The following is a 22,047-nucleotide window of genomic DNA, read 5'->3' as shown; positions in this document are numbered from 1 at the left end:
CGATTGTGAAAACAATTGACGTAACCTGCTGTACGAAACCATACGAAAACCGCCTCGGTAGAAGATAAAGTTTTTTTTGGCCAAATATCCACTCCCGCGGCGGAGGATGGACGTTGGGGATGGAAGACAAATTTCATTATTCGATTTCGTGCGGGAAAGAATCTCCGAATGCAAAGTAGTGACCCCGTTTTCGTTTCGCATCCATACCCCGAAACAGGTAGAAGGTGTCCTGCAAAACTTCCTGCTACACTCAATTCCCTCATGTGCTCCGGCACACTCAACAGTCAGAGCCGGTGAAACAAACAAAAGATGTCCACCGAGCAAAATCACCGAGGAAAAACAAAGTGATGCCATAACAAAAAGGGGTCCACCAGTGGAGTGAATGGAGCTGAAACGCTGAACGTTGTGTACGAAATGCACGAATAAATGATTCTCCCTCACAGTGCATAGTTCCGGTTTCTGGCGGGTTTCTTCCCGGGTGGTGGTAGAAACTGTTCGGCAACAGGGAAACTCTGTGGGTGTGGAAAATTTAAATTTATATTGTGAAACTTTTATGAAGTAGTAATAAAGATAAGAAAACAAACTAAGGCACTTGCGCCTCCGTACGCGAGCGGAAGAGTGTTCCTGCCCGGATAGCCGACGGTTCTTCAATCCCTGTTGTGTTGTTTTTGGGAGGAGGGGGGGGAGTACCGGAGACCGAACTAGAAGCAAAACACGCAAAGGGGTACAGGAAGGAGGGAAGTAAAGAAAGGACAATCAACCTTTCCAACCCAGTGCTGGAACGATGCACGAGCAGAAACTGCACATCGTTACGAACTACAGGATGGTTTCGTGCAAAAAGGGAAACTAAAGCGTCATTTCGTTCTATTTCCCGTGGCAAAGGCAAGGAGTTAGGTCAAAGCTAATAAGAATCACGTTTCCCGCTAGGGAATGACACTTTTACGCACTTCCACAGAATGGAATATAAAAGTTGACGCGCTGTAGCACAAACTAGAGCTGTTGGGTCGTTTATTTTAACAGTGCACTTCTGGAGCGGAACACCACGGAACCCGGATTGTTTCTGCACCTTTGACCTTTGCGAAACAGGCTACTAGTAATAATACTGGCCCTAGGTTCCGACACAGCCCTAATTACCTTACAGAAGCTACGGGCTTAAATCTTCATCTCTAGCCAGCGTGCCGGATTGCTGATGGTCATCGTATCGACCGTCTTAATGTCGATACCACGCAGCGAGAATCGCATCAGTACATTGTTCAGTATGTGACTATAACCATGCCCACCGAAGTGCGTCTGCAAAGAAAACAATATCGTCCTCAGGTTATTCTCACGATAAATTTTCCACTTTTTCCGTCGCTGCATACTTACCAGCCGATGTTTGGTGTGTATGTCATGTGACATGAGAATTCGCTCCGTATAACCCTCACGAATTAGACGTACAATTTTCTGGATACGCTGCTCGTCCGATTGCATGTACGATTCCGGATTCAGCTGATAGTACGAACACTCCGTACCGAACAGATCGAACTGCAGGTACGTACCCAGCTTGGCAAACTCTAGCAAATCCTCATCTTTAAACAGCGTTCTATCCAGATGCGACATAATGCACTTGGACGCGCTTCCACCCGCTTCCAGATATAGACGTACGATCTCGTACGGGGCATCTCGTTCGCGTCCCGGATGGAACGAAACACCACAGCCGATAGCGGCCTGTACTTCTGCCGTTGCTTGAATAGCGTTACGCTCGAAATGAGTGATCGGCCAACCGCTACCGACCTCACCGATAAAGCCACACTTTACCGGTTCGTCTAGCCCGGGGACTTCGACGCCAAATAGAAGTTCCTTCGTGTACAGATCCACCATCTGCTCCACACTCATGCCGTGCGTTGTTTCATCTTGCATCGCGTGAATATAATGACCAGTGCCGGCGATCACGTGCACATTCGCACCCGTCGACACTTCATGCATCAGCTTCAAGTTACGGCCAAGCCCGTGCGACGTATTCTCAACGATTGCACCACCACCAAACTTTTTATATGCGGCCAAATCCTTCGCCACCGCCTGATGCGTATCGAAATCTTCAAAGTTAATGTTGTACCGACTGCTGTACGGGTACTGCTTCACGTAGCCAACGTTTTCCAGCGTAATTCGCTTGCTAACGAATTCCTCCACCGCATCCGGTGGGGCCGAGTACATCTTATCGAAGTTGAGCGAAAAGTGCTCATGCGTCAGGGTGTACCCCAGCTGCTCCGGATCCACCGGGCCACGCACTGTAAAATTAAACAACATACAAAAGATAAACAATTCGCAATGAATTCGTGCTGCAATCGTTTGCATTCCGTATTAATTTTGCTTCCCACTGCTTACCTGTTTGTACCTTCATCATGATATCGCGCTAGTGATGGCTGGCCCCCCCTTTAACCTGTTGCTAATGCACCCTTCTGTTTTGTGTTACTGGTGGAAGACTATTTTAATACTGCTTGAGACGTGATCGGAGACGAACTGTTTTATATTCATCCACCTCACGCGACACGATAATTGACCCCACTGCTGTGCTGGAACCAACACTGCTGAACCAGGGCAGCAAGTGATGCGCTCGTTATCTCGGCGCGTCTTATCTACGCGACTTTAGAGCTGGCTTTTGCTGTGTCTGTGGGGGATGGGTGCTAAAAGATGAAAACAAATTCGAAAGATCATCATTTTTTTTATTTATCTTTCAAATATTGTACCTTAAATACTATGAAGAAAAAAGTGCATAATGATGTCTTGTTAGTGTTGTTTAACGTTGGTCAATGATCATACATATCTGACCCACATTTGAGAGGGTGGAAATGCACTTTATTCTATCATGCGTTTTATTTTGGATGGATAATCCCATCCTTCGATAAACAGCAACAAAAAAAGTTGTTTATCAACGTATGGTAAGCTTGTGTACTTCGTTACGGAAGGAAAAGAACCAAACTCTTGTCTTTTCGGCGAGAATGTTGAACCAATGAACCGTGGCTCGTTATCTCGTGTTGATGCCGGTAAAAAATAAACAACTTCAACGTTGAATAATTAAAAAACAAGGATGATGTAGACACGTTCGTGAAACAATCTCAATCTTCATTTTGCTTTAAGTACAGCAGTGTTTGAACCATAATTTCGAACCATTTAAAAATGAGTTGTAGTACTAGCAGTCATTATAGTACTTAAATACTAGGGATTTATAAAGATTTTATAAAATATACTAACGATATGATAGTAACGGAACTAAACAAAAAAATAGTTAACACAATTTAAAATTGCATCATTTTCCAAAACCTAAACATTAGGGCATTCCTACCCCTCGAAAATGTACACAACACAACTGTCAAAGTCAGCTGTTTCGTTTGTTCTACACAAACACGACCCACCAACAAAACTACTCCACAATGCCGAAAAATTACGATGCTGAAAAAAACAATCCATGTTTAAAAGTAAGTTTTCGTTACACTTCCGTAAAATCTGTTCATAAGTAAAGTTTTCCTTCTGCTCCTTTTTCTAGGAACAAGAACTATCGTACAAATGTCTCAGCAAGAACAACTTCGATCATGGCAAATGCGAGCTGTATTATGCAAACTACAATAATTGCAAAGAATTTTGGGTATGTAACAGTAGATAGTAACCAAAATTGGCTCAATCGTAACCTACCCCGAAATTCTGAACTCTAGAATAAAGTGCGTGCTGATCGGCGAGCGAACGGAATCTTCCCTTACCTTCCAGATGTTGCTGACCGGGAAAGCATTAAAGCCGAATATATGAAAACTAAACCGACGTGAAAAACTATCACAAGGGAAAGGTAAAATGTTAGGATTTGTTTTTCGTTTGCTGATAGATTGTAGGAACTAGAGCCCAAAGCTACTATCCCGGGAAATACACACTGTTTTTGCGCGGAAACACAACACGTTGTGACGTTTCGACTTTGTATTTGCAACACCATGAAGAGAAGAAAACATCCGTTCTGCATTTTTATGGCTTGAGCTAGCAGGGAATACCACTTATGGTTGTTATATAAAATAGAAAAAGCATATATTTTCAAACCATTTTTGTTCCTACAAATCCTACATTTCATAATGATGGGAAATTTTTAAAAAATAACAGAAACCTCTTGTCGCTGTTGTCCCTTTAACTGAAATGCCACCTGGGGCAACGTTTATTTGCCGGGTGTTTTGTAAACAAACAAATGTCACTGACCGTACTCGCCTCGCGCATTAGCTGTTGTAACAAATTTGTGCTCGATGTGTACCCACAATTCTCTTTTCAAACCATGGCCAAAAGCAGCAAGAGTAGTCCAATGAGGAGCTGCCTGCTGTGCCAAAACCGTTCCACCATAACGGACACACAAACGGACGATGCGTTTGAGCGCATTACGTATCATAAATTTCCGGCCAACGCGCAACGTTTCGATCAGTGGCTCGAGTTTTGTGACCTTTCCAAAGAAAGCATGCCCGCGCTAGCGTACAAGTTCATTTGCAGTAATCACTTCGCACCGGAATGCTTCGAGCGCGATCTGCGAGCGGAACTACTGTACGGCACCAAACGGATGGCGTTGAAGAAGAATGCAGTGCCAACAATTCACACTACAAAACAGCAGTTAAAGCGAAAGCTGAATACTCAGTCCAGCGAAGAGGAAGATCGCCAGAAGCGTAAAGAGCAGGTCAATAAACTTCTGAACGGTCAAATACCCGTGAAGGAAGAGATCGTGTATCCGTTTCGAAAGCGTGCCGATGAGGATTCGTCTGCCCCGACACAGGAACCTTTAGGTCGAAATCTGTCCAGCAATACTTTGTCATACATGAGCCAGCCGGAAATGGTGCAACGAATCGAAGATCTCGAACAGGAAACCACGCGCCAGCGAATACATATAGCACAGCTTCAACGTACGATCGATCGTAAGACAGAAAAGATCAACTTTGCCAAAGCGGAAATGGTGAACACGGCGATTTCGTTGCAAGAGCTGAAGGATCACGAAAATCGTCATGTCAATGAGCGTATAACGGAAATTTTATCTGGTCGGTTCGGAGAAGGGCAGCTTGCAACGATTATGGCCGGAATGTCGGATCAAACGGAAGAATCTTCGCTTCAGGTGCTGTGGACTGAAAATGAGCTAGTTCAAGCACTCAGACTAAGGTGCATCAGTAAGGAAGCGTACGATTTCGTACGCAAACAGCTACGCTATCCTCTTCCGGATGCTTCACAAATCGAACGTTGGATTCACAGCGTTTATCTGGAAACGGGTCACAATGCAACAGCTATGCGCATCTTACAGTTACGAGCATCAACCTTAAAAGAAATCGAACTTATCTGCACACTAAATCTGGTTCGTATCAACACTCCCGTCCGATACCATTACGACTGCAAGCGTGATCAAATTGTTGGACCAAACGCGCAACTACATTGTCTTACAGTGCAGGGAATATTTGCCACCTGGCAGCAGATTGTTCACATCGATTTCGATCTCATCGTTTGCAGAGAATTGGTGGAAAAAATAGTCACCGATCTGCATGAAATCGGTTACAAGGTGGTTGCCATAACGACCGACTGTGATCGCGAAGCGGCAGACGTATGGCGCGCATTGAACGTTAACAGTGAACAACACTTTATCCGACATCCGGCTACGGGCCATTCGATTTATTTGTACGCCTGTCCCGACCGAACGTTGGTCGCCATTCATCGGGCACTAATCGAAGATGGATTCGTAATGCAGGAAAACAACCTACCGATTACCAGTGCCACTTTAATGCCGTTGCTCAATACGAGACAATCATTTGCGTCTGAAGAAAGCAGCAGCAGTGGTGCAATCTACGAACGATATCTTAGCAAAAAGGTATGAGCGCTTATTTATTTAAAGATGTCACTGTTTAATAATCCGATTGTGTGTGTGTGTGTGTGTGTGTGTGTGCGTGTTTCACTATTTCAGATTCTGCAAGATATAACGTACGATTCCGTCCTGTCGCGGCAATTTATATCTTCCACAACGACAAATACCTTGCGAATGCTCGCAAACGACGAAGAAGGTGATGGAGGTTTGCTCTCCACGTTGACTACACTTTTCGATCTGTTCGTCGACTGGTACGAGCTATGCACGGCTACGAGTCATTCGGAGGAAGATTCTGAAGTGAGACAACAGCTTATCACCAACCTGCCGTACGGAGTGTGTGAAGATGAGCAGAACATCGTGCTGGATGGAATGTTCGATGTGATGGAAACGATCCGCTGGTTAAATACGGACAATGATTTTCTTTCACAAGCCGTGCTTATGTCCATCAACACAATGCGCAAGCTGCCTATCGATTTAAGGAACAAATATCCCGAGCAAAATATCAAAGGCATACCAATGTTACGTATGAGCACAATACCGATGAACGAAACGATTCGAAAATTGCAACAGATGTTAGATCACACACCGAAAATATATTCGGTAAACGATGTTCTTTTCCAGCTTTGCTCGGCTGTCCTTTCCGTGGGACAAGAGTCTCATGCTACAAATGCACTTCTACAACGGGGAAGCTTTATGGGTGAAATTTCCCTTAAAAATCTTCGTCGACAAGAGGATCTACCCGATTCAGATATACGCGACGTGTCCGAGCATAATGCCTGTGACTTTCTTACACAGTTGGCCGTAGCTCGATTGGGTCATAAGTATGAATATCTCGGCGATCGGTCTGTTACCATTGAGCACAACAATGAGCAGTATGTTATCAAACCATTCGATGGGGATAATTTATCTTGTATCACACCTTCAGCCATTTGGATGGAACAGGCCAAAAGGCTTGAATCGTACCTGCGCAATACGGTACAGGATAAAAAGCCTGGCTTGGTTAAAGATTTAATTGCCTTCATTAACGAACGTCATCCCCGCATGGGACGAGATTTGGTAGAGCTTTACATAAGGAAGCGTATAGCAATTAAGCTAAAATGCCTTAATTCTAAGCTGGATCATACGAGAGAACAATCCAGCAGCTAATAAAGCGTTCCACAGATTCATCTTACCGAGTGTAGGTGTTTCACTGATTATTTTATTGCTTTCGAAAATCAAACCGTTGGAATGAGGACAACTTCTCCTGCCAAAACATACTTTACGCCGTTCTGTTCAGGAGTATTTGAAAGTTTTCCGTCACCAGATAATCATCACCGAAAATTATAACGAGATTCACTTCAAATTCTAAAACGAAAGAAAGTACGTTACAAATTCGTGCATTTTTTTGTAATATCTTATTTGTAGCTTACCAACTTTAAAATTCTTTGTTATCAACGTGGGACATGTGAACAGCCTTGGCAGCGTCATGTAGATCGGTATCGCCACCTTCGGACACACATTGCCGTCCGCAATCTGAATGTTCTGTATCTCGGTTGGGTCACGCGAATAACCCTCGGCACAGCCGCACGTTTCCACCCGCACCAGCTGTATTTCGATCGACTTAATGGCCACCTCCGTATGATGCACCGTCACGCTTCCGGTGAATGGTTTCGTAACGCAACAGTCAGTCGAATCGAGCGTGCCGGAAATCAGAAACCGTGGAATAGAAATGCGTTCCTTTGCCGTTTTTTGTAGCGTGTCGGGACTGATCGAGAATTGTACCTCCTTTGCGGGACGTTCCACTACTGGCCGATACTGGATGATGAACTGTTGCGTCTTTTGCACACTTTTGGCCAGAAAGCTACGCTTGATGTCACACCGCAGCATGTACGTGATGTTAACGAACACACCGTGATACGTTTCGTACAGCGTTTTCGGTTCTTTCGGACAGATGAGAGGAAATTCGAATGGAAATTCGCTCGTACCGATGGGTAGCTTCCCGGACGGTGCAAGATCGGAGTGCTGGTTGAGGAGGGTGATCGGTTTGACACTGTTGTACAATGCTTCGAAGATTCCCACATTCTTGTTGCTGATTTGAAGGTTCACCGAGCCTTCCAGTGTGAGCACAATACCGTCATGCTTCGTTTCGGATCCACAAACGATCTGAACCACTCCCGAAACCGTTTCCTGCGGTAAAGATAGTGTACCATTTATTATTAGGTTTGGTTTCGCGATGAAACGTACTACGTACCCCTTCGTAGTAAACTTTATTCGCTCGGCGAAGCTTAATTTCTACAGTAATTGACATCTCGTGTATTTACGCAGCAACTGCGAATGTCCTACGTACAAGATTCTGATTTTTCAACACCCCAAATCCATGTCCTAAAAAACACACAATCCCTTGCACTGATAAGAGTTCCAGCAAAATTTGCTGTACGAACACAAACAAAACATTCGCTGACAGACCGGTGTGCCACGATTCGTACAGACTAAGGTGCGCCTTTATTTACATGGAAACACCAGGTTCATACAGTTTCTTGGTTTGCTACGATAAGTTTATTTTCAAATTCTCTTTGCTGTATCAATTTATTCACTCGAGACAACCCGCAAGTTTGGATTCCATTCCTCAAGCATAGCCACCGTCAGCTTCCACAAAATGTCCTTTTCCGGATCATCTATCAGCAGCAGCTTCAAGCTCGGCAAACGATACAAGCAATTTAGCCCACGATGGGTAATGGCCGTTCCGCGCAAATTTAGCTTCTCCAGTGAAGGTAACGTATTGCCGGAGATCCGATCGAGATACCAGTCGTTAAATAGCGTCACATTTTCGAAAGAGAGGTGCTTCAAGCGCAGCAATTTCTGGATATTTTCCATGCCTTCGTAAAATAGTGTCATTCCATCGCAGCGCACCTCTTCCAGCACCATCCCTGGCACATGATGGCGGGGTAGATCGTACTCATCATCTTCGTCCTTTTGAATCCAATTCGTGCTACCACGAAACCTAAAAAGTAACAAAGGTATTGCGCTATCAGATGAGCCTCTCTTTTAAACGCGATGTTACACAACAGTGCCACCATTAGTTTTACCTTACGGAACCACCACGATGTACGATGAAGTGAGCTGTCGCTATATCATCCCCCAGTGTAGCATGCCGTTCGGGGAGAAACTTTTGCATGTGTGCCTCTATGGTGGTGCGCCTCTTTTGCCACCATTCGAGAATCGCACTGGGTGATAAATCGATCGGTTGTTGCATCTTTTCTACCAGTTCGGAATTACGATTCTCTGTGGCAAACAGTTTGAATGCACTGTAGAAGCTATCCTGCCGCTCTGAGTACGCCGTACGCCACTGGAGACGTCGTTTATCATCCTGAATGCGCTTTTCAATATCCGGATCAAGTTCTACTTTCGGCCCAATGGGTGTTATATCTGTTGACGGGCCTTTGTGAACACTAGCACGATTTATCGCAACCGGGACCTTAATAGTTTGTCTGACTAGCTTGTACATTGCTCCGTGCAATAGTTAGGTTTGTTGTAAATTACTTTACCAATCCAATATTGATGCCCACGATGTGATTTGTACCTCGAAGGATCGTTTGTTTACCTTTTCCTTCCTCACATGAACCCAGGTGGCATAGCAGTGCAATCGGCGTTTTGACAGTTTCTTTCTGCAAGCGAATGTTTGACAGTTTTGCCAATGTCAACGAATGCATCGCCGTAAAAGTAGCAGCGCATTGTGAAGCTAGTTTTGTGTTATTTCCAGAAAATCATGAGTGATGCCGAACAAAGCGAAGATGGACAAGTGATGAGTGGCGTAGAGCTTAGCCCTTCCGACGACGAGGAAACGACGGATTCGCTAGACATCAAACCACCGCAGGCGAGCAGCGCCTACTATGGTATGAGCAAGCGCAAGGATAAGAAAGGAAAGGACCGGCGACACGCGAAGGATCAACAGCACCATCGACATCACATGATGACGGAACGGGAAAGTGACCGCGATCGGGAGCGTGGTGACCGCCGTGGTGATAGAGGCAGCAATCGTATGGAACGGGAGCAATACTACCGCGAACGAGAACGTGACCATCAGGCAAGTGGGCGTGAGCAGCATCGACACTCTGGTCAGGGTTCGTCGTCACGTACCGGCGGTAGCAGTGGAAGGGATCGAAGTGGCAGCAGCCGAGATGCCAGCAATCGGGACAAACATCATTCTTCCAGGTACGAAATGAATCCATTCTACGGAGAGTTGCGTGAAACGTATCACAGCAAGCGGGAACGCGATCGTGATCGTGAACGGGAACACCGTGGCGAACGGTCCGATCGTGACAGGGAACGGGAACGTGAGTACAGTGAAAAGCAACGACGGGCGGCGGAGGAAAAAGCAACCGATCCGGAGAAAATTATGGAAGATTTACGAACCCGTCTGTTGCACAAGAAGAACCGACGCGATTCCAAGCGAGGCGATGGTCGAGAGCGGGAACATCGCGAGATGCATCAGGAGCATGCGGAGATGCATCCGGAAGAGGCGGAATATTACGCCGAGAAGCGAGATCATCGCCGGCGGGAACAGCATCCGCACCGTAGGCACCGTGAGGAAGATGAGGGAAATGATGTGCGCGAACGGGAACGAGACCGGCCACGACATCATGGTGATCGCAGACGTACTGCAGAGGTGGTGGAGATTCTCGAGAGTCCAGAGCACCATCATTATCAGCATCATCACCACAGTCATCCGGCTCAGCAACCGCCAAATGTACCCCGGACGGCGGAAGAAAAAGAACAAGACGAACGACGTGCGAAACTGCTGGAAGCTGACCGTGAAATGCTTCGCAGAAAGGAACTGGCGCGTGAAGAGCTGGAAGCGCGACGATTGCGCAAGGAAGAGGAACGTGGCAGGGGAAGTGAATCCGAATCACACTCGGACGAGGAAGAGTCCGATGAGGATGAGGATGATGATGGGGAAATGGACGAGGAAGAACATCCGTACGAGGACGATGATGTCGAGATGGTGCCGGGTGACGAGCGTGCGGAAGAGAGAAGGACAAGCGATAAGAGAGGCGTTAAGCGAAGAATCGATCGAGGACGGGAGCGAACACGGCACCGAAATCGTGGACGTGGATCTTCACATTCGCCAACGAGCTCATCACACGTTTCTGTAGATTCTGAGGCTCGCGAAGAGGACGAAGAACATCCACCAGAGAGTCCTCTATCGGTGGGCGATCTTGCAAAATCGGATCGGCGTAATTCGGATTCCTACCGTGACAGCCAGTCACGCTCACAAACTCACTCACGCGATGGTTCGGAATCTGGATCACGGAGTCGTTCTAGAAGTCCGCGTAGAAATCGCCGTCACGAAGGACACGATAGTCGCAGTTCGGGAAGTAGTCGTAGCCTTTCGAGAGAGCCAGACACGAAGAAGCATCCCGGCGAAGGTGATGATAATGGTAACGAGGAGCGAAAAGCGACCGGCGAAGGGGAGAAAGCTACCGCCGATGTGACGCAGGAAGTTGAGGTTAAGGACACACTACCTCCATACTTTCCCGGCATACAAGGTTGCCGATCGGTGGAAGAATTCCTCTGCCTTAACCGCATCGAGGAGGGCACGTACGGGGTGGTATATCGGGCAAGGGACAAACGCACGGAGGAGATAGTGGCCCTGAAGCGGCTGAAGATGGAGAAAGAAAAGGAAGGCTTCCCGATCACATCGCTGAGGGAAATTAACACCCTGCTGAAGGGACAGCACCCGAACATTGTAACCGTGCGCGAAATCGTGGTCGGCAGCAACATGGACAAAATCTTCATCGTGATGGATTACGTTGAGCACGATCTGAAATCGCTCATGGAAACGATGAAACACAAGAAGCAGGTATTCCTTCCGGGCGAGGTAAAGTGTCTCACCCAACAATTGCTCCGTGCCGTAGCCCATCTGCACGACAACTGGATACTGCACCGGGATCTGAAAACCTCCAACCTACTGCTTTCGCACAAAGGCATCCTGAAGGTGGGTGATTTTGGGCTCGCCCGTGAGTACGGATCACCGCTCAAACCGTACACCTCGATCGTGGTAACGCTCTGGTACCGTGCACCGGAGCTGCTGCTCTGCTGCAAAGAATATTCCACACCCATCGATATCTGGTCCGTGGGTTGCATCTTTGCCGAGTTCCTTTCGATGGCGGCCCTCTTCCCGGGCAAAACCGAGATCGATCAGCTGAACCGCATCTTTAAGGATCTGGGCACACCGAACGAAAAAATATGGCCCGGTTACAACGAACTGCCGGCGGTACAGAAAATGACATTCACCGAGTATCCGGTGTCGAACTTGCGCAAAAAGTTCTCCCACCTTACCAGCGAGCTGGGCATATCGCTGCTGCAGGGGTTGCTTACGTTCGATCCGAAACAGCGCCTAACGGCTGAGGTTGCGCTGCAGCACAACTACTTCAAGGAGCTACCGCTACCGATCGATCCGGCAATGTTTCCAACCTGGCCGGCGAAGAGTGAACTCGGCTTGAAGAAGGCACTCGCTTCCAGCCCCAAACCACCGAGCGGTGGAGGAGAGTTTAAGAAGCTGGTATGTGTTGAGGGAGTGTCAAAATCGTTTGCGAGACTTTCCCGTACTAATTCATTGTTTTTTTTCCCTCTCTCTCATTTTAGGGCGATGATGCAGTGCCAGATAATGCCGGGTTTCATCTCGGCGGTACAACGTACGCCGAATCGCGACAGCTTGCCATGGGACCCGGGTTCAGTTTAAAGTTCTGAGGGCACGAGCTGTCATCCGGGTTTGGGTTGAAGTAGCGTGACGCTACTTGTACCGAGCACGGTTGACTGTTATGAGTTTGGTTTTTCATCCGTTTCTTCAACGTAAATAGTGCATGTATAGATTGGAACAGGTAAATTAGGCTGTAGACTTTATTGTAAGCGTTTAATCGATATGAAATAAAGGTAAAATTTGTCATATAGGTATTAGAATAAAACGAGCAACCAGTCATTCTCCTGAATAAGGAATCTTTTCCACTCGAAACATTTATCGCGAAGGTTGAAATTATTCTTGAAATTATTGAAATACGGTGGACGTTTCAGTTCATATGTCAGTAGCGTAGCACGGGATGATTCTGTCTGCTTTTAGGCTTTTTTACAACAACTTTTAGGCCCTCAATACGGATAGAACAGTGACACGAGGTTTCCGATTATCGAGAGGACTATGCAGCACGTCGTTTAAAAAATAAATATACAAATTAATTCGACATTGTCATATGATGGCACACAGCCATGAGCGGTTCAGAGAACTCCCACAGTAAGCCATAAACTTTTTATTACGGCTCTCTCTATAAAAAAGAATTCCTACAAACATGTATTACGAAAAGAATTTTCCTACATCCCCTATATTCGTTCTACAAAAAGGTAACAAAAAAGAATAAATAATAGATTGTGAAGCAAAAATTTATGAATGAAATTTTAATCACCTTCCACCGGGCACGTCTTGGTGTACACCATTTTCTCACGCAGATTACGGCTTCTTAGCTGATAATAAAAATAACGATTTTAAAGCAGATAAAAAAAACCGGACCTCTGCCCATGGCAATGAAAGTGAATAATAAGCAAATGAAAAAAAAACTATGCTATTTTTTATCAGGAGGGGAACGTACAAGGTGCAATCAACCACGCAGAAAGAAGTAAACCGGTTTCGTAAGCATTTTACGATTACGTTACCACCCGTAACCCGGCGATGATACATCCACTGTTGGGCTTCATTCATGCCAACGTTGTCCATTTTATCAGTCTCGCAAGAAGGTTATCTCGGCCGGCGGTCTCATTGTGGCGGAACAGGTGGTCAATTTCTTGACGATGGGAAGGTTATCAAAGAAATGGTTCAGAAATTCGAACAATTGAAGGGACACCATTTACGGTTAATTATCAGAATGAGTAATTATGTTGCGTTACTTTCTAGCCGTAGGTCTCCCGTACTAATTGCCATATTGTTCTTTTGATTCGAATCTTGAAAGTATCATGACACATTTTAATTATATGCAATAAGTTACTTGTGAGTGGCAGTGAGGTTGTTGAAAAGCAGGGGCAAAAGCGGTAGTACGTACTAATTGAGCTGTTTGGACACTTACTTGGCTCGAAGTGCCTTTCGGTTGAGAACAGTTACACAGCGCGGCACATGTGCTAATGACAAAATTGACCCACACATAATGAAGCGGCCGCTGTTGTATTTGCGTATTCCAATGGAATGCAAATAAGCGCGCGTGCCGAACGAACGAACCAAGCGAAACGCTACTGGCCTTGCAATCTAATATGATAATAAAATAAACAAATCGAAGATATTGCGGATCGATACGGAAGAAATGATACTTTTCTTTCCTCTCTAGACAAGGTGCTTGAACTTCCGGAACTCTCTTCCTCTCTCTCGGGAGCCAAATTTGATAATGCTTATCGGGTGGGAATGTGGTTATCAACGGAAACGTGACCAACAACACACTGGTTTCTTATCACGGCCAGAAGTATGCTGGGAAATTATACAAATTTCACAATTCGAATGGATTGTTTCGTCTAGTTAGTGATGCAATGGCGCTATTATTAAAAAGCAATAATTTAACACATTAGGAAGAAAAACGAATACAACAATTTCGGAGCAAATGATTAAAAGAAACGAACAACAGGAATGTTCTACAAAAAAATCAATACTTTATTATTCCATTTTATTGCTCTCAGCTCATGGGATGGGGGGGTACAGTCGTACGATATTTTTTACCATCTAAACTTCTGTTCGTTTTCACAGCTTTTTGTGTATATTATTATCGCCTGTTTCGCCGGGCTTTCGTTTCAAGTTCAACCTGGAGAATGTTTTATTGTGGGTACGGTGTTTCTAAAAGAGCGTTTGTTCCACATAAAATTAAAGTGTTGGGGGTTTTTGTTTTAAATTACTGAGCTCTCTTTTAAAAAGATCTGGCTATCACCGCTGGAAAACTGTCAGCCGTTCCAAAGATTCTTATTGTATTTCTGTCGCTAATTCGTACAGACGATATGGGGAAGAGACTCTTCTGGCTAGCAGAGATCAACCGCGCACTCTTAGAAGAAGGAGAGAAAAAAACCCTCAATGCTCTTGCCCTTAGTTAACAGCATTGAAATATTCCTTCGATTTGGTCGGATCGGCAACCATCGTTTTGCTGCCAGGCTTCCAGTTGGCCGGGCATACCTCACCGTACGTATCGGTGTAGCGGAACGCTTCCACCAGGCGCAACGTCTCGTCAACGCTGCGTCCGACCGGCAGATCGTTTACCGTCACCTGCCGCAGATTGCCCTTATCGTCGATGATGAACAGACCGCGGAATGGTACGCCGGACTCTTCCTGCAGCACACCGTAGTCCCGTGCGATCTTCATCGATTTGTCCGCGAGCAGTGGAATGTTCAGCTCGCCCAAACCACCCTGCTTGCGCGGCGTATTGATCCAGGCCAGATGCGTAAAGTGGCTATCGGTCGAGCAGGCGATCACCTCGCACTGTTTCGCCTGGAAATCTTTGACGCGATCCGAGAACGCGACGATTTCGGTCGGACAGACGAAGGTAAAGTCGAGCGGATAGAAGAACAGCACCACATATTTGCCCTTGTAGTCGGACAGGCTGATTTCTTTAAACTCTCCGTTCACGACGGCGGTACCCTTGAAGGCGGGTGCGGGTTTCTGGAGCTCCGGAACTGGCATGATTGGTTCAAAACTAGTTGAAAGCAAAAAACAAAGGGAAGAAACATTGTAAGAAAGATAATTATTAAGATTATTATTTCTTAAGTGAATAACTTTCCGTTAATATGAACGAACAGCAAAACGATGACGCATTCAGCGAACAAAATTCATCATTGCCTTCTCTGATTTTCCACGCTCTCTGCGAAAGAACCGGTTATGAGTAATGCCAGCTTTTGCCGGTAGTTGCGTAATTCTCCTATTGTGTTGTTTCCAGGGCGACGAATGCGTAAGAAAGCAAACGTGCTGAAAATCCAACACTTACGCGCTCTTCGTAAACTTTGCTTTGTGTAGCAACCAATGCTGGTTGCTCTTCAATATGCTGGTTTTAATGGAAAGATTTTTAGTCAAACTTTTTTTTTTCTGCAAAAACAATCAACGTAAGCACGGGGGATAAGTGCCGGTCGATATTGAAGCACTAACGCAATCGTACGATACTTTCACTTTTGTACGAGAACCTTCCACCGCACACACGTCTTTCGGAGTGTTTCAAGTGTCCACCATTAAAAAAAAAGCAGTCAATCATTAGCTGCCCCGATGGGAAAAAATAACCTAAAAAAAGATGGCGCTGCGCGACACGATCAGAGATCATGATGGGAGCCTCCCCGAGAGGAAAGTAATGACGCTCATCCTGCTGTCGCGGAAAGCACTGGAAGGGTTTTACCTATTCGTCTCTACCTCATCTAATCTTGCTGCGAGACAGACGCGGCACCGATTGTAACCATCCTTCCTTCCATCCATCCATGAGCTTCTAGCTAACGCGTGAGACGGATTTTCGATTACGAGGTATTAAAAACGTAGAAAGTGAAGGAGATCCGTGTGGAGTGGAAAGCGAATGATTCAAACTATTGCCCCCCTTCGTCACTATGCGTTATCGAGTGTATAGAAAATGCTAGAAACCCGAGAGGGGGCAGTAGTTGGTTCCTCGCATTCGCGAATGGAGATTTACAACACAATTGTCATAGAAACGGAATGCCAAACCCAATTGAAAAATCTCCATCATCCTCGCTATAGCCATGGAAACAATAGCATAAGCATTCCGATGGAAAATCGATTGAATTCCGGCAGTGTCGGCTTGATGATTGGATGAGCAAAGCTAAAAAAGCTAAAAGAAAATGGCTTTTTCGTTTGGATGTAATTTGGCGTCAGTCCAAAAAAGCGGTGTATTGTACACGATAGCGTCCAAACATACAAGAGCAAAATGCGGTAAATTTCTTAGAAAACCAATTGCAATCCCTTATTCTTTGTTAACATTTCAACCCGAATTGTGAAATCCAATTTCTAAACTATTTCATCATCTTTCGCAAATCGTTAATTAAGCAAGCAATTCCCTTCTATTTGAGCTGATTTAATAATTACCTTGCAGACACACAACGGGAAAACTTTGGGATTGTATTACACAAATTGCTTCGTGATTTTACTGCACCAAAATGCCGGCAACACAACACACGCGTACACACAGTCACAAATGCACGGTAAAATTCACAGTAAAACACGGAGCGCTGCCAACGTACGTGCGTTCAGTTCGACCGGGGTTTTCCTTCTGAGAACAATGTTTGTATGGATGGTCATAATTTGAACTTTAGTTCTGCAACTAAGGTATATACATTATAGAAGGTGAAGTCGTCTAGAGCAAATTGACATTTCTCCACTTGACGTAGAGATGCGCAAAGTGAGTAAGAGTGAGATAGTGAATTAAAAATCGAGTTGCGTTCACTCACCACGATGAGTTTTAGCGACTCTTTTTTTATTTACTCATTCATGAGTGTATAAGCATATAGCCGTGGTGAGTCGAGTTGCAAAAAGAGTAAATACGTGAGTTGAAACGAAAATGAGTTGAAGCGAAAATGAGTTTGCTGCGTCGCCGGCTCGTAACCCAGATATATGGGTTACGAGCCGGCGACGAGAGAACAAAAGAACTTTGGAGCTGTCAGTTGTCCACGCATACAAGGGCTAAAGTCTGAAACACGACCCCCCCCCACTCACGGGCACTCATTTGAGTGACTTTTTTTCGTGCAGGGTGGTTCGAAATCGGTTGCGTGTTTTTTAATTATGTTTCGAGACACAGACACCTGAGGGCATGGCCGTCGAAGAAGAAAATGTAGCAATTGGTGCCATCTATCGACCACAGGTCAAAGATTGGCGATCCGTAGGAGCTTTCGCGAATAGCTCCGGCCACAGACATGGTAGCGATTAGTGGTGCATGGACGAAATCTAGCCACAAGTGCCATCTAGCCATGGCCAGAAGAAAGTGTGGCGACATCTTGGATACCGGCGGAGCTATGGGGCAAAGTTGGGCCAAAAATGAGGAAAATTTTACGGTTTCACAAACAGCGTATGGAACTTGGTTCCTCGATGAATAAATCACTTTTCACTATGCGAAAACCTCCTTACAATTTAATAGTAATTGTAAAAAAAATCAAATTCAGGCCACATTGCATAGTCTCCGAACCACCCTGTACAAAAAATTGACACGCAGATGAGAGACCGTGAGTGGGGGGGGTCGTGTTTCAGACTTTAGCCGCTTTTCATTTGGTACTCACTTTTTCTCACTCGTTCAAGAGCCAGTATGATTTCGACCTTAGAGGTTGTTAAGCCAAGAAGAAAAATGAAAATAATGAGCAAAAAATTCATTCGATCATTTAAATCACATATTCTTATCATAAAATATAAATTTTACGCACAATTTATTTCTTCTGAAAAGCTTGCATTGTGGAATTTCGTCTCGTGTAAACATACACTAATCTGCCTTGGATTTTTTTTCTCGGCAACCATCTGTCAGATTCCGCCAAGGTGGTTATAGACATCAAATTATACGTTATGATTTGTTGTTTTTTTTTTATTAAAAATTAAATTTGAAACCATATAATAAACTGAAATTAAGCGATTTTTCCATTATCAACGTTGAACCAACGTTACCAAGGAATTTACAATTGGATTTGAATTTCTTGCTATTAAATAGAAAAAAAGTTAACCTGCTCCCACCACCATTCTTTAGGCGAGGATGGAGTGGATAATTTATTCGATTATCACCCACGCTGTCAGGTGCAATTCCTCCGCAAATGATCAGCAAACAACGCATGTCGTAGCGGTAAAAAATACTACGTTGCTATTATCTCTCCGAGACAAACACATCACCCGATGCACTGCATCAATCGATAGTAGTCACCGTCTTCCGAAAGCGGTTAGTTCCAAACGATTCACCGATCACAGCGGGCGTACATTTTTGCTCATCGCAAGTGATTTCCATTCTCCTACAATGGCACCAAAGGTTCCAACAGTTCGCCTTAACAATGGCCTTGAGATGCCCGTACTGGGGCTTGGCACGTACATGGTAAGTTGGCAATAGATAGATAACGGCTTCAATCAATACTGGATGCTGAGCTGTGTTTCAAATCGTGTAATAAAATTTCTTATCATCCATCCGGGTATAGGCGACGGAGGAAGAAGGGGTGGCCGCTGTAAAGATGGCAATAGACGAGGGCTATCGCCATATCGATACGGCATTCTTCTATCAAAATGAAAACCAAGTCGGTCAGGCAGTTCGTGCAAAAATCGCGGAAGGAATCATCAAGCGCGAGGATGTGTTCATCGTTACCAAGGTTTGTGTGACCAACTAATGCTGCTGATGAGCTCGAGCTTAATTAAATAAACTGTTTCCTCGCTAGGTATGGAACACCTTTCATGCACCGGAACATGTGGAACAAGCGTGCCAAAAATCGCTCGACAACCTCGGACTGGATTACATCGATCTGTACCTAGTCCATTGGCCAACCGGATGGAAGTTCTCGGGCTGGACTGCGAACGATCTGTTGCCGATGGATGCAAACGGCAAAACGATCGATTCCGATGTCGATTATCTCGATACGTGGAAAGCGATGGAAAAGTTGGCCAAGTCGGGCAAGGTGAAGAGCATCGGTGTATCGAATTTCAACAGCGAGCAAATGACGCGTCTGCTGGCCAACTGTGAGATCAAACCGGTAACCAATCAGGTCGAGTGCAATCCTGGCATTAACCAGCGCAAGTTGATCGAATTCTGCCGTAAGCATGACATCGTCATCACGGCATACAGTCCACTGGGAAGACCGAACTTGACCGATCCGGTGGTGGGCACCGACAACATACCGAAGCACGCGCTGGATGATCCGCGGGTCGTGGCGATTGGGAAGAAGTATGGCAAAAGCCCTGGTCAGGTTGTGTTACGCTATTTGATCGAGCTCGGTACGCTACCGATTCCAAAATCGTCCAAGCAGGAACGCATCAGACAAAACATTGACATCTTTGACTTTAAGCTGACCGAGGCGGAGATAAAGGTGATGGATGAGTTCAACACTGGCGGCCGTACCGTTCCGTTTAATTTCAGCAGCGAACACAAGTACTTCCCGTTCAAGCTGGAGTACTAAGCGTAAGCCGGAACGGAATGGAACGCGACTATGAATTGTTTGCTCCCTCGATGGTGGACATTTGTCTACCTGTTTGTTGTACCCTCTTCCTTCGGTGTTTCCCTCCTCGTAATACTGCACCCATCAATTCGGATCCGGAGGTCACCGTGAATAGTATTCACGTAAATCGTTTGCAAATAAATCTGTGTATGTGTGCCATGCGATGAAGCGTAAAGATAATGTGGCGTTTTCTTTTCTTTTTTGCTGTAAACGACAGCATCATAAACCGGCAATCATCATAAACAGTGCATCCGAAGCGTTGCATTCATAGGTAGCGCGATCGTTAATGATCATCAGGGGGGGGGGGCTTGTTGAGAGGGACATGCATTTGTTTAGTTTGATTTGTTTTGCTTTTTGAATGACTTTACGCAATTACTGTTCTACCATCGGATCAATGGAAAAAAGGCGTAATATTCTTTTACACATCGGGTTGTTTATTACGGTAACCCGTAAAGCTTCCGCGACACTAGTTTTGGCACGTTCTGGTTGTTTAAAAAGCTCTCACTAAAGTTGTACTTTAGTGGACAAATGATCATAAAACAGAATATCTTCTTTATGGTAATTAAAAGCGCTTGAAAATATTTACAACGAAGTAAAACGATGGTCCGTGTCCGGGTTAGCTGTAAATTGCAACTGATGCACCGATTTTATCAGTGTCGTACTGTGTGCTTTATCTGAATTATGATTATATAAACGTACAGATTTTGATAATATATTCCTTACCTATCTAGAAGCAAACAGATAAGAGGTAAGTTCAAGTGCGCTGTGAATAAACAATATTGCTGAAATGTGAAGTAGTTTTCAATTGATTAACCAATCAACTTCAGTTTCCAGTTCATCCATTTTTTATTTAAAAAAAAACATTGCAAGCCACCTATTTGCACCTATTTCCCTAGTCATTGTCCACCAATTTCCACAGCTCCTAAAACTCTATATTGAACGGATAGTGCTGGTGGGACTTGAGCGGTAAAAATGGAATTGTGCGTGCCGAATGAAAAGAGGCAAGATATGCAACTTCTTCATCAGTTAGCTTAAAGTCACATACATCCATATTCTGTCGCATGCGTTCATCGTTGGTTGAGTATGGGATTGGAATGGTTCCGATATCGAGCTGGAAAGAAAAACAAATTATTGTACCTACACTTAAAGAGGAGGAATTTGCTGTTTCTCTTACCAAATATCGCAGAATAACCTGTCCACCAGATTTACCATACTTTCGCCCTATCTCCAACACCTTCGGATCATCCAGAGCGTTACGGTTGCCGTACGTCGTTCGGTGTGGTCTTCCCATCGGTGCATACGCAGTCACGATTATATCATGCTCCTTACAGAATGCAATCAACTTACGCTGATCATAGCCCGGATTCACTTCCACCTGATTAACAACCGGCTTCACCGTGGCAACCGCAAGGATGCGTTGGATTTGTTCACTGTTAAAATTTGACAACCCAATGCTGCGCACCTTCCCGGTAGTGACCAACCTTTCCATAGCCTGCCACGTTTCCACATAGTCTGTGTCGGAGAAAAGCATATTACCATCGGCATCCTTCGGTTGCATATCGCCGTACTCGTAACCAGAGAACTTCAATCCCATCGGCGAGTGCATCAGGAACAGATCGATGTACCCAACGTCGAGCATTTCGTACGAACGCCGGAAAGCTTCCTCGACATATTGCGGATCGTGAAATGTGTTCCACAGCTTTGTCGTTACGAATATGTCTTCGCGCCGGATAACTCCCTCGGTTATCTTGTCCCGTACCGCTTGCCCGATTTCGACCTCATTCTCGTACAGATATGCCGTATCGATGTGCCGGTAACCGATGTCGATGGCTTTCTTTACCAGCTCCACACACTGTCCCTGTAGGGCCTGTAGAATAAAGCGTGGGTAAAGTTTCTTAGTTACACACGGAATACACTCACTTTGGGGCCGTTATTACCAAATATGTCCCATAGCCGAGGACCGGAATTTCATACCCATTGCTAAGACGAACCGTCGGTACTTGTTTTGACATTGCGATTGACTGTACCAAAACAGCTGATTGCTTTCTTTCCTGGTT

The 22,047-nt window shown here is 45.2% G+C and overlaps 8 protein-coding genes across 9 annotated transcripts; 3 read left to right on the top strand and 5 right to left on the bottom strand.

Moving 5' to 3' along the window:
- Positions 1–981: 981 nt before the first annotated feature.
- On the bottom strand, positions 982–3,780 carry LOC125767351 (phosphotriesterase-related protein). Its single transcript, XM_049433844.1, has 4 exons — positions 3,670–3,780; positions 2,365–2,663; positions 1,366–2,267; positions 982–1,290 (listed from the first exon to the last, which is right to left on the bottom strand). Exons 2-4 carry the CDS (start codon positions 2,381–2,383, stop codon positions 1,153–1,155), a joined length of 1,059 nt encoding a protein of 352 aa, XP_049289801.1. The 5' UTR covers positions 2,384–2,663; positions 3,670–3,780; the 3' UTR covers positions 982–1,152.
- LOC125767321 (coiled-coil-helix-coiled-coil-helix domain-containing protein 7) lies at positions 3,326–7,005 on the top strand. 2 transcript variants are annotated; one of them, XM_049433794.1, is made up of 4 exons: positions 3,442–3,455; positions 3,524–3,622; positions 3,742–5,845; positions 5,939–7,005. In XM_049433794.1, the coding sequence occupies exons 3-4, from the start codon at positions 4,202–4,204 to the stop codon at positions 6,983–6,985; spliced, it is 2,691 nt and encodes an 896-aa protein (XP_049289751.1). In that variant the 5' UTR covers positions 3,442–3,455; positions 3,524–3,622; positions 3,742–4,201; the 3' UTR covers positions 6,986–7,005. The 2 variants fall into 2 exon arrangements, with proteins under 2 accessions (XP_049289752.1, XP_049289751.1); XM_049433795.1 differs by lacking the exon at positions 5,939–7,005 and having other exon boundaries at positions 3,326–3,455; positions 3,690–3,920.
- On the bottom strand, positions 7,002–8,272 carry LOC125767357 (vacuolar protein sorting-associated protein 26C). The gene is made up of 3 exons (XM_049433851.1): positions 8,070–8,272; positions 7,249–8,005; positions 7,002–7,183 (listed from the first exon to the last, which is right to left on the bottom strand). The coding sequence occupies exons 1-3, from the start codon at positions 8,124–8,126 to the stop codon at positions 7,098–7,100; spliced, it is 900 nt and encodes a 299-aa protein (XP_049289808.1). The 5' UTR covers positions 8,127–8,272; the 3' UTR covers positions 7,002–7,097.
- Positions 8,273–8,351: 79 nt separating this feature from the next.
- LOC125767359 (distal membrane-arm assembly complex protein 2) lies at positions 8,352–9,524 on the bottom strand. The gene is made up of 2 exons (XM_049433853.1): positions 8,905–9,524; positions 8,352–8,819 (listed from the first exon to the last, which is right to left on the bottom strand). The coding sequence occupies exons 1-2, from the start codon at positions 9,321–9,323 to the stop codon at positions 8,405–8,407; spliced, it is 834 nt and encodes a 277-aa protein (XP_049289810.1). The 5' UTR covers positions 9,324–9,524; the 3' UTR covers positions 8,352–8,404.
- On the top strand, positions 9,520–14,541 carry LOC125767320 (serine/threonine-protein kinase PITSLRE). Its single transcript, XM_049433793.1, has 2 exons — positions 9,520–12,380; positions 12,464–14,541. Exons 1-2 carry the CDS (start codon positions 9,585–9,587, stop codon positions 12,566–12,568), a joined length of 2,901 nt encoding a protein of 966 aa, XP_049289750.1. The 5' UTR covers positions 9,520–9,584; the 3' UTR covers positions 12,569–14,541.
- LOC125767362 (peroxiredoxin 1) lies at positions 14,485–17,113 on the bottom strand. The gene is made up of 2 exons (XM_049433856.1): positions 16,908–17,113; positions 14,485–15,525 (listed from the first exon to the last, which is right to left on the bottom strand). The coding sequence occupies exon 2, from the start codon at positions 15,510–15,512 to the stop codon at positions 14,922–14,924; it is 591 nt and encodes a 196-aa protein (XP_049289813.1). The 5' UTR covers positions 15,513–15,525; positions 16,908–17,113; the 3' UTR covers positions 14,485–14,921.
- Positions 17,114–18,596: 1,483 nt separating this feature from the next.
- Positions 18,597–20,170, top strand: LOC125767348 (1,5-anhydro-D-fructose reductase-like). Its single transcript, XM_049433840.1, has 3 exons — positions 18,597–18,882; positions 18,983–19,150; positions 19,217–20,170. The coding sequence occupies exons 1-3, from the start codon at positions 18,808–18,810 to the stop codon at positions 19,949–19,951; spliced, it is 978 nt and encodes a 325-aa protein (XP_049289797.1). The 5' UTR covers positions 18,597–18,807; the 3' UTR covers positions 19,952–20,170.
- Positions 20,171–20,812: 642 nt separating this feature from the next.
- Positions 20,813–22,038, bottom strand: LOC125767356 (1,5-anhydro-D-fructose reductase-like). Its single transcript, XM_049433850.1, has 3 exons — positions 21,928–22,038; positions 21,165–21,857; positions 20,813–21,101 (listed from the first exon to the last, which is right to left on the bottom strand). The coding sequence occupies exons 1-3, from the start codon at positions 22,000–22,002 to the stop codon at positions 20,913–20,915; spliced, it is 957 nt and encodes a 318-aa protein (XP_049289807.1). The 5' UTR covers positions 22,003–22,038; the 3' UTR covers positions 20,813–20,912.
- Positions 22,039–22,047: the final 9 nt, after the last annotated feature.

The sequence above is a fragment of the Anopheles funestus genome, chromosome 3RL (genome assembly GCF_943734845.2).
Source record: "Anopheles funestus chromosome 3RL, idAnoFuneDA-416_04, whole genome shotgun sequence".
NCBI classification, from domain to species: domain Eukaryota; kingdom Metazoa; phylum Arthropoda; class Insecta; order Diptera; family Culicidae; genus Anopheles; species Anopheles funestus.
Note: the sequence above shows the minus strand (reverse complement) of the source record. Positions and strands in the feature narration are given on the sequence as shown.

Excerpts from the sequence above, each read along its gene's own strand:
- LOC125767359 (XM_049433853.1), bottom strand. The coding sequence starts at position 9,323 with ATGTACAAGCTAGTCAGACAAACTATTAAGGTCCCGGTTGCGATAAAT. Across the intron at positions 8,820-8,904 it reads CATCGTGGTGGTTCCGTAAG|GTTTCGTGGTAGCACGAATT; the intron begins GTAAAACTAATG and ends GTTACTTTTTAG.
- LOC125767348 (XM_049433840.1), top strand. The coding sequence starts at position 18,808 with ATGGCACCAAAGGTTCCAACAGTTCGCCTTAACAATGGCCTTGAGATG. Across the intron at positions 18,883-18,982 it reads TGGGGCTTGGCACGTACATG|GCGACGGAGGAAGAAGGGGT; the intron begins GTAAGTTGGCAA and ends ATCCGGGTATAG. Across the intron at positions 19,151-19,216 it reads ATGTGTTCATCGTTACCAAG|GTATGGAACACCTTTCATGC; the intron begins GTTTGTGTGACC and ends TTTCCTCGCTAG.
- LOC125767351 (XM_049433844.1), bottom strand. Across the intron at positions 1,291-1,365 it reads TACACACCAAACATCGGCTG|ACGCACTTCGGTGGGCATGG; the intron begins GTAAGTATGCAG and ends TTTTCTTTGCAG.
- LOC125767321 (XM_049433794.1), top strand. The coding sequence starts at position 4,202 with ATGTCACTGACCGTACTCGCCTCGCGCATTAGCTGTTGTAACAAATTT. Across the intron at positions 5,846-5,938 it reads AACGATATCTTAGCAAAAAG|ATTCTGCAAGATATAACGTA; the intron begins GTATGAGCGCTT and ends TCACTATTTCAG.
- LOC125767356 (XM_049433850.1), bottom strand. The coding sequence starts at position 22,002 with ATGTCAAAACAAGTACCGACGGTTCGTCTTAGCAATGGGTATGAAATT. Across the intron at positions 21,858-21,927 it reads TCGGCTATGGGACATATTTG|GCCCTACAGGGACAGTGTGT; the intron begins GTAATAACGGCC and ends TTTATTCTACAG. Across the intron at positions 21,102-21,164 it reads AGGTTATTCTGCGATATTTG|CTCGATATCGGAACCATTCC; the intron begins GTAAGAGAAACA and ends TTTTCTTTCCAG.
- LOC125767362 (XM_049433856.1), bottom strand. The coding sequence starts at position 15,512 with ATGCCAGTTCCGGAGCTCCAGAAACCCGCACCCGCCTTCAAGGGTACC.
- LOC125767357 (XM_049433851.1), bottom strand. The coding sequence starts at position 8,126 with ATGTCAATTACTGTAGAAATTAAGCTTCGCCGAGCGAATAAAGTTTAC. Across the intron at positions 8,006-8,069 it reads ATAAAGTTTACTACGAAGGG|GAAACGGTTTCGGGAGTGGT; the intron begins GTACGTAGTACG and ends TCTTTACCGCAG. Across the intron at positions 7,184-7,248 it reads AACAAAGAATTTTAAAGTTG|AATTTGAAGTGAATCTCGTT; the intron begins GTAAGCTACAAA and ends CTTTCGTTTTAG.
- LOC125767320 (XM_049433793.1), top strand. The coding sequence starts at position 9,585 with ATGAGTGATGCCGAACAAAGCGAAGATGGACAAGTGATGAGTGGCGTA. Across the intron at positions 12,381-12,463 it reads GAGGAGAGTTTAAGAAGCTG|GGCGATGATGCAGTGCCAGA; the intron begins GTATGTGTTGAG and ends CTCTCATTTTAG.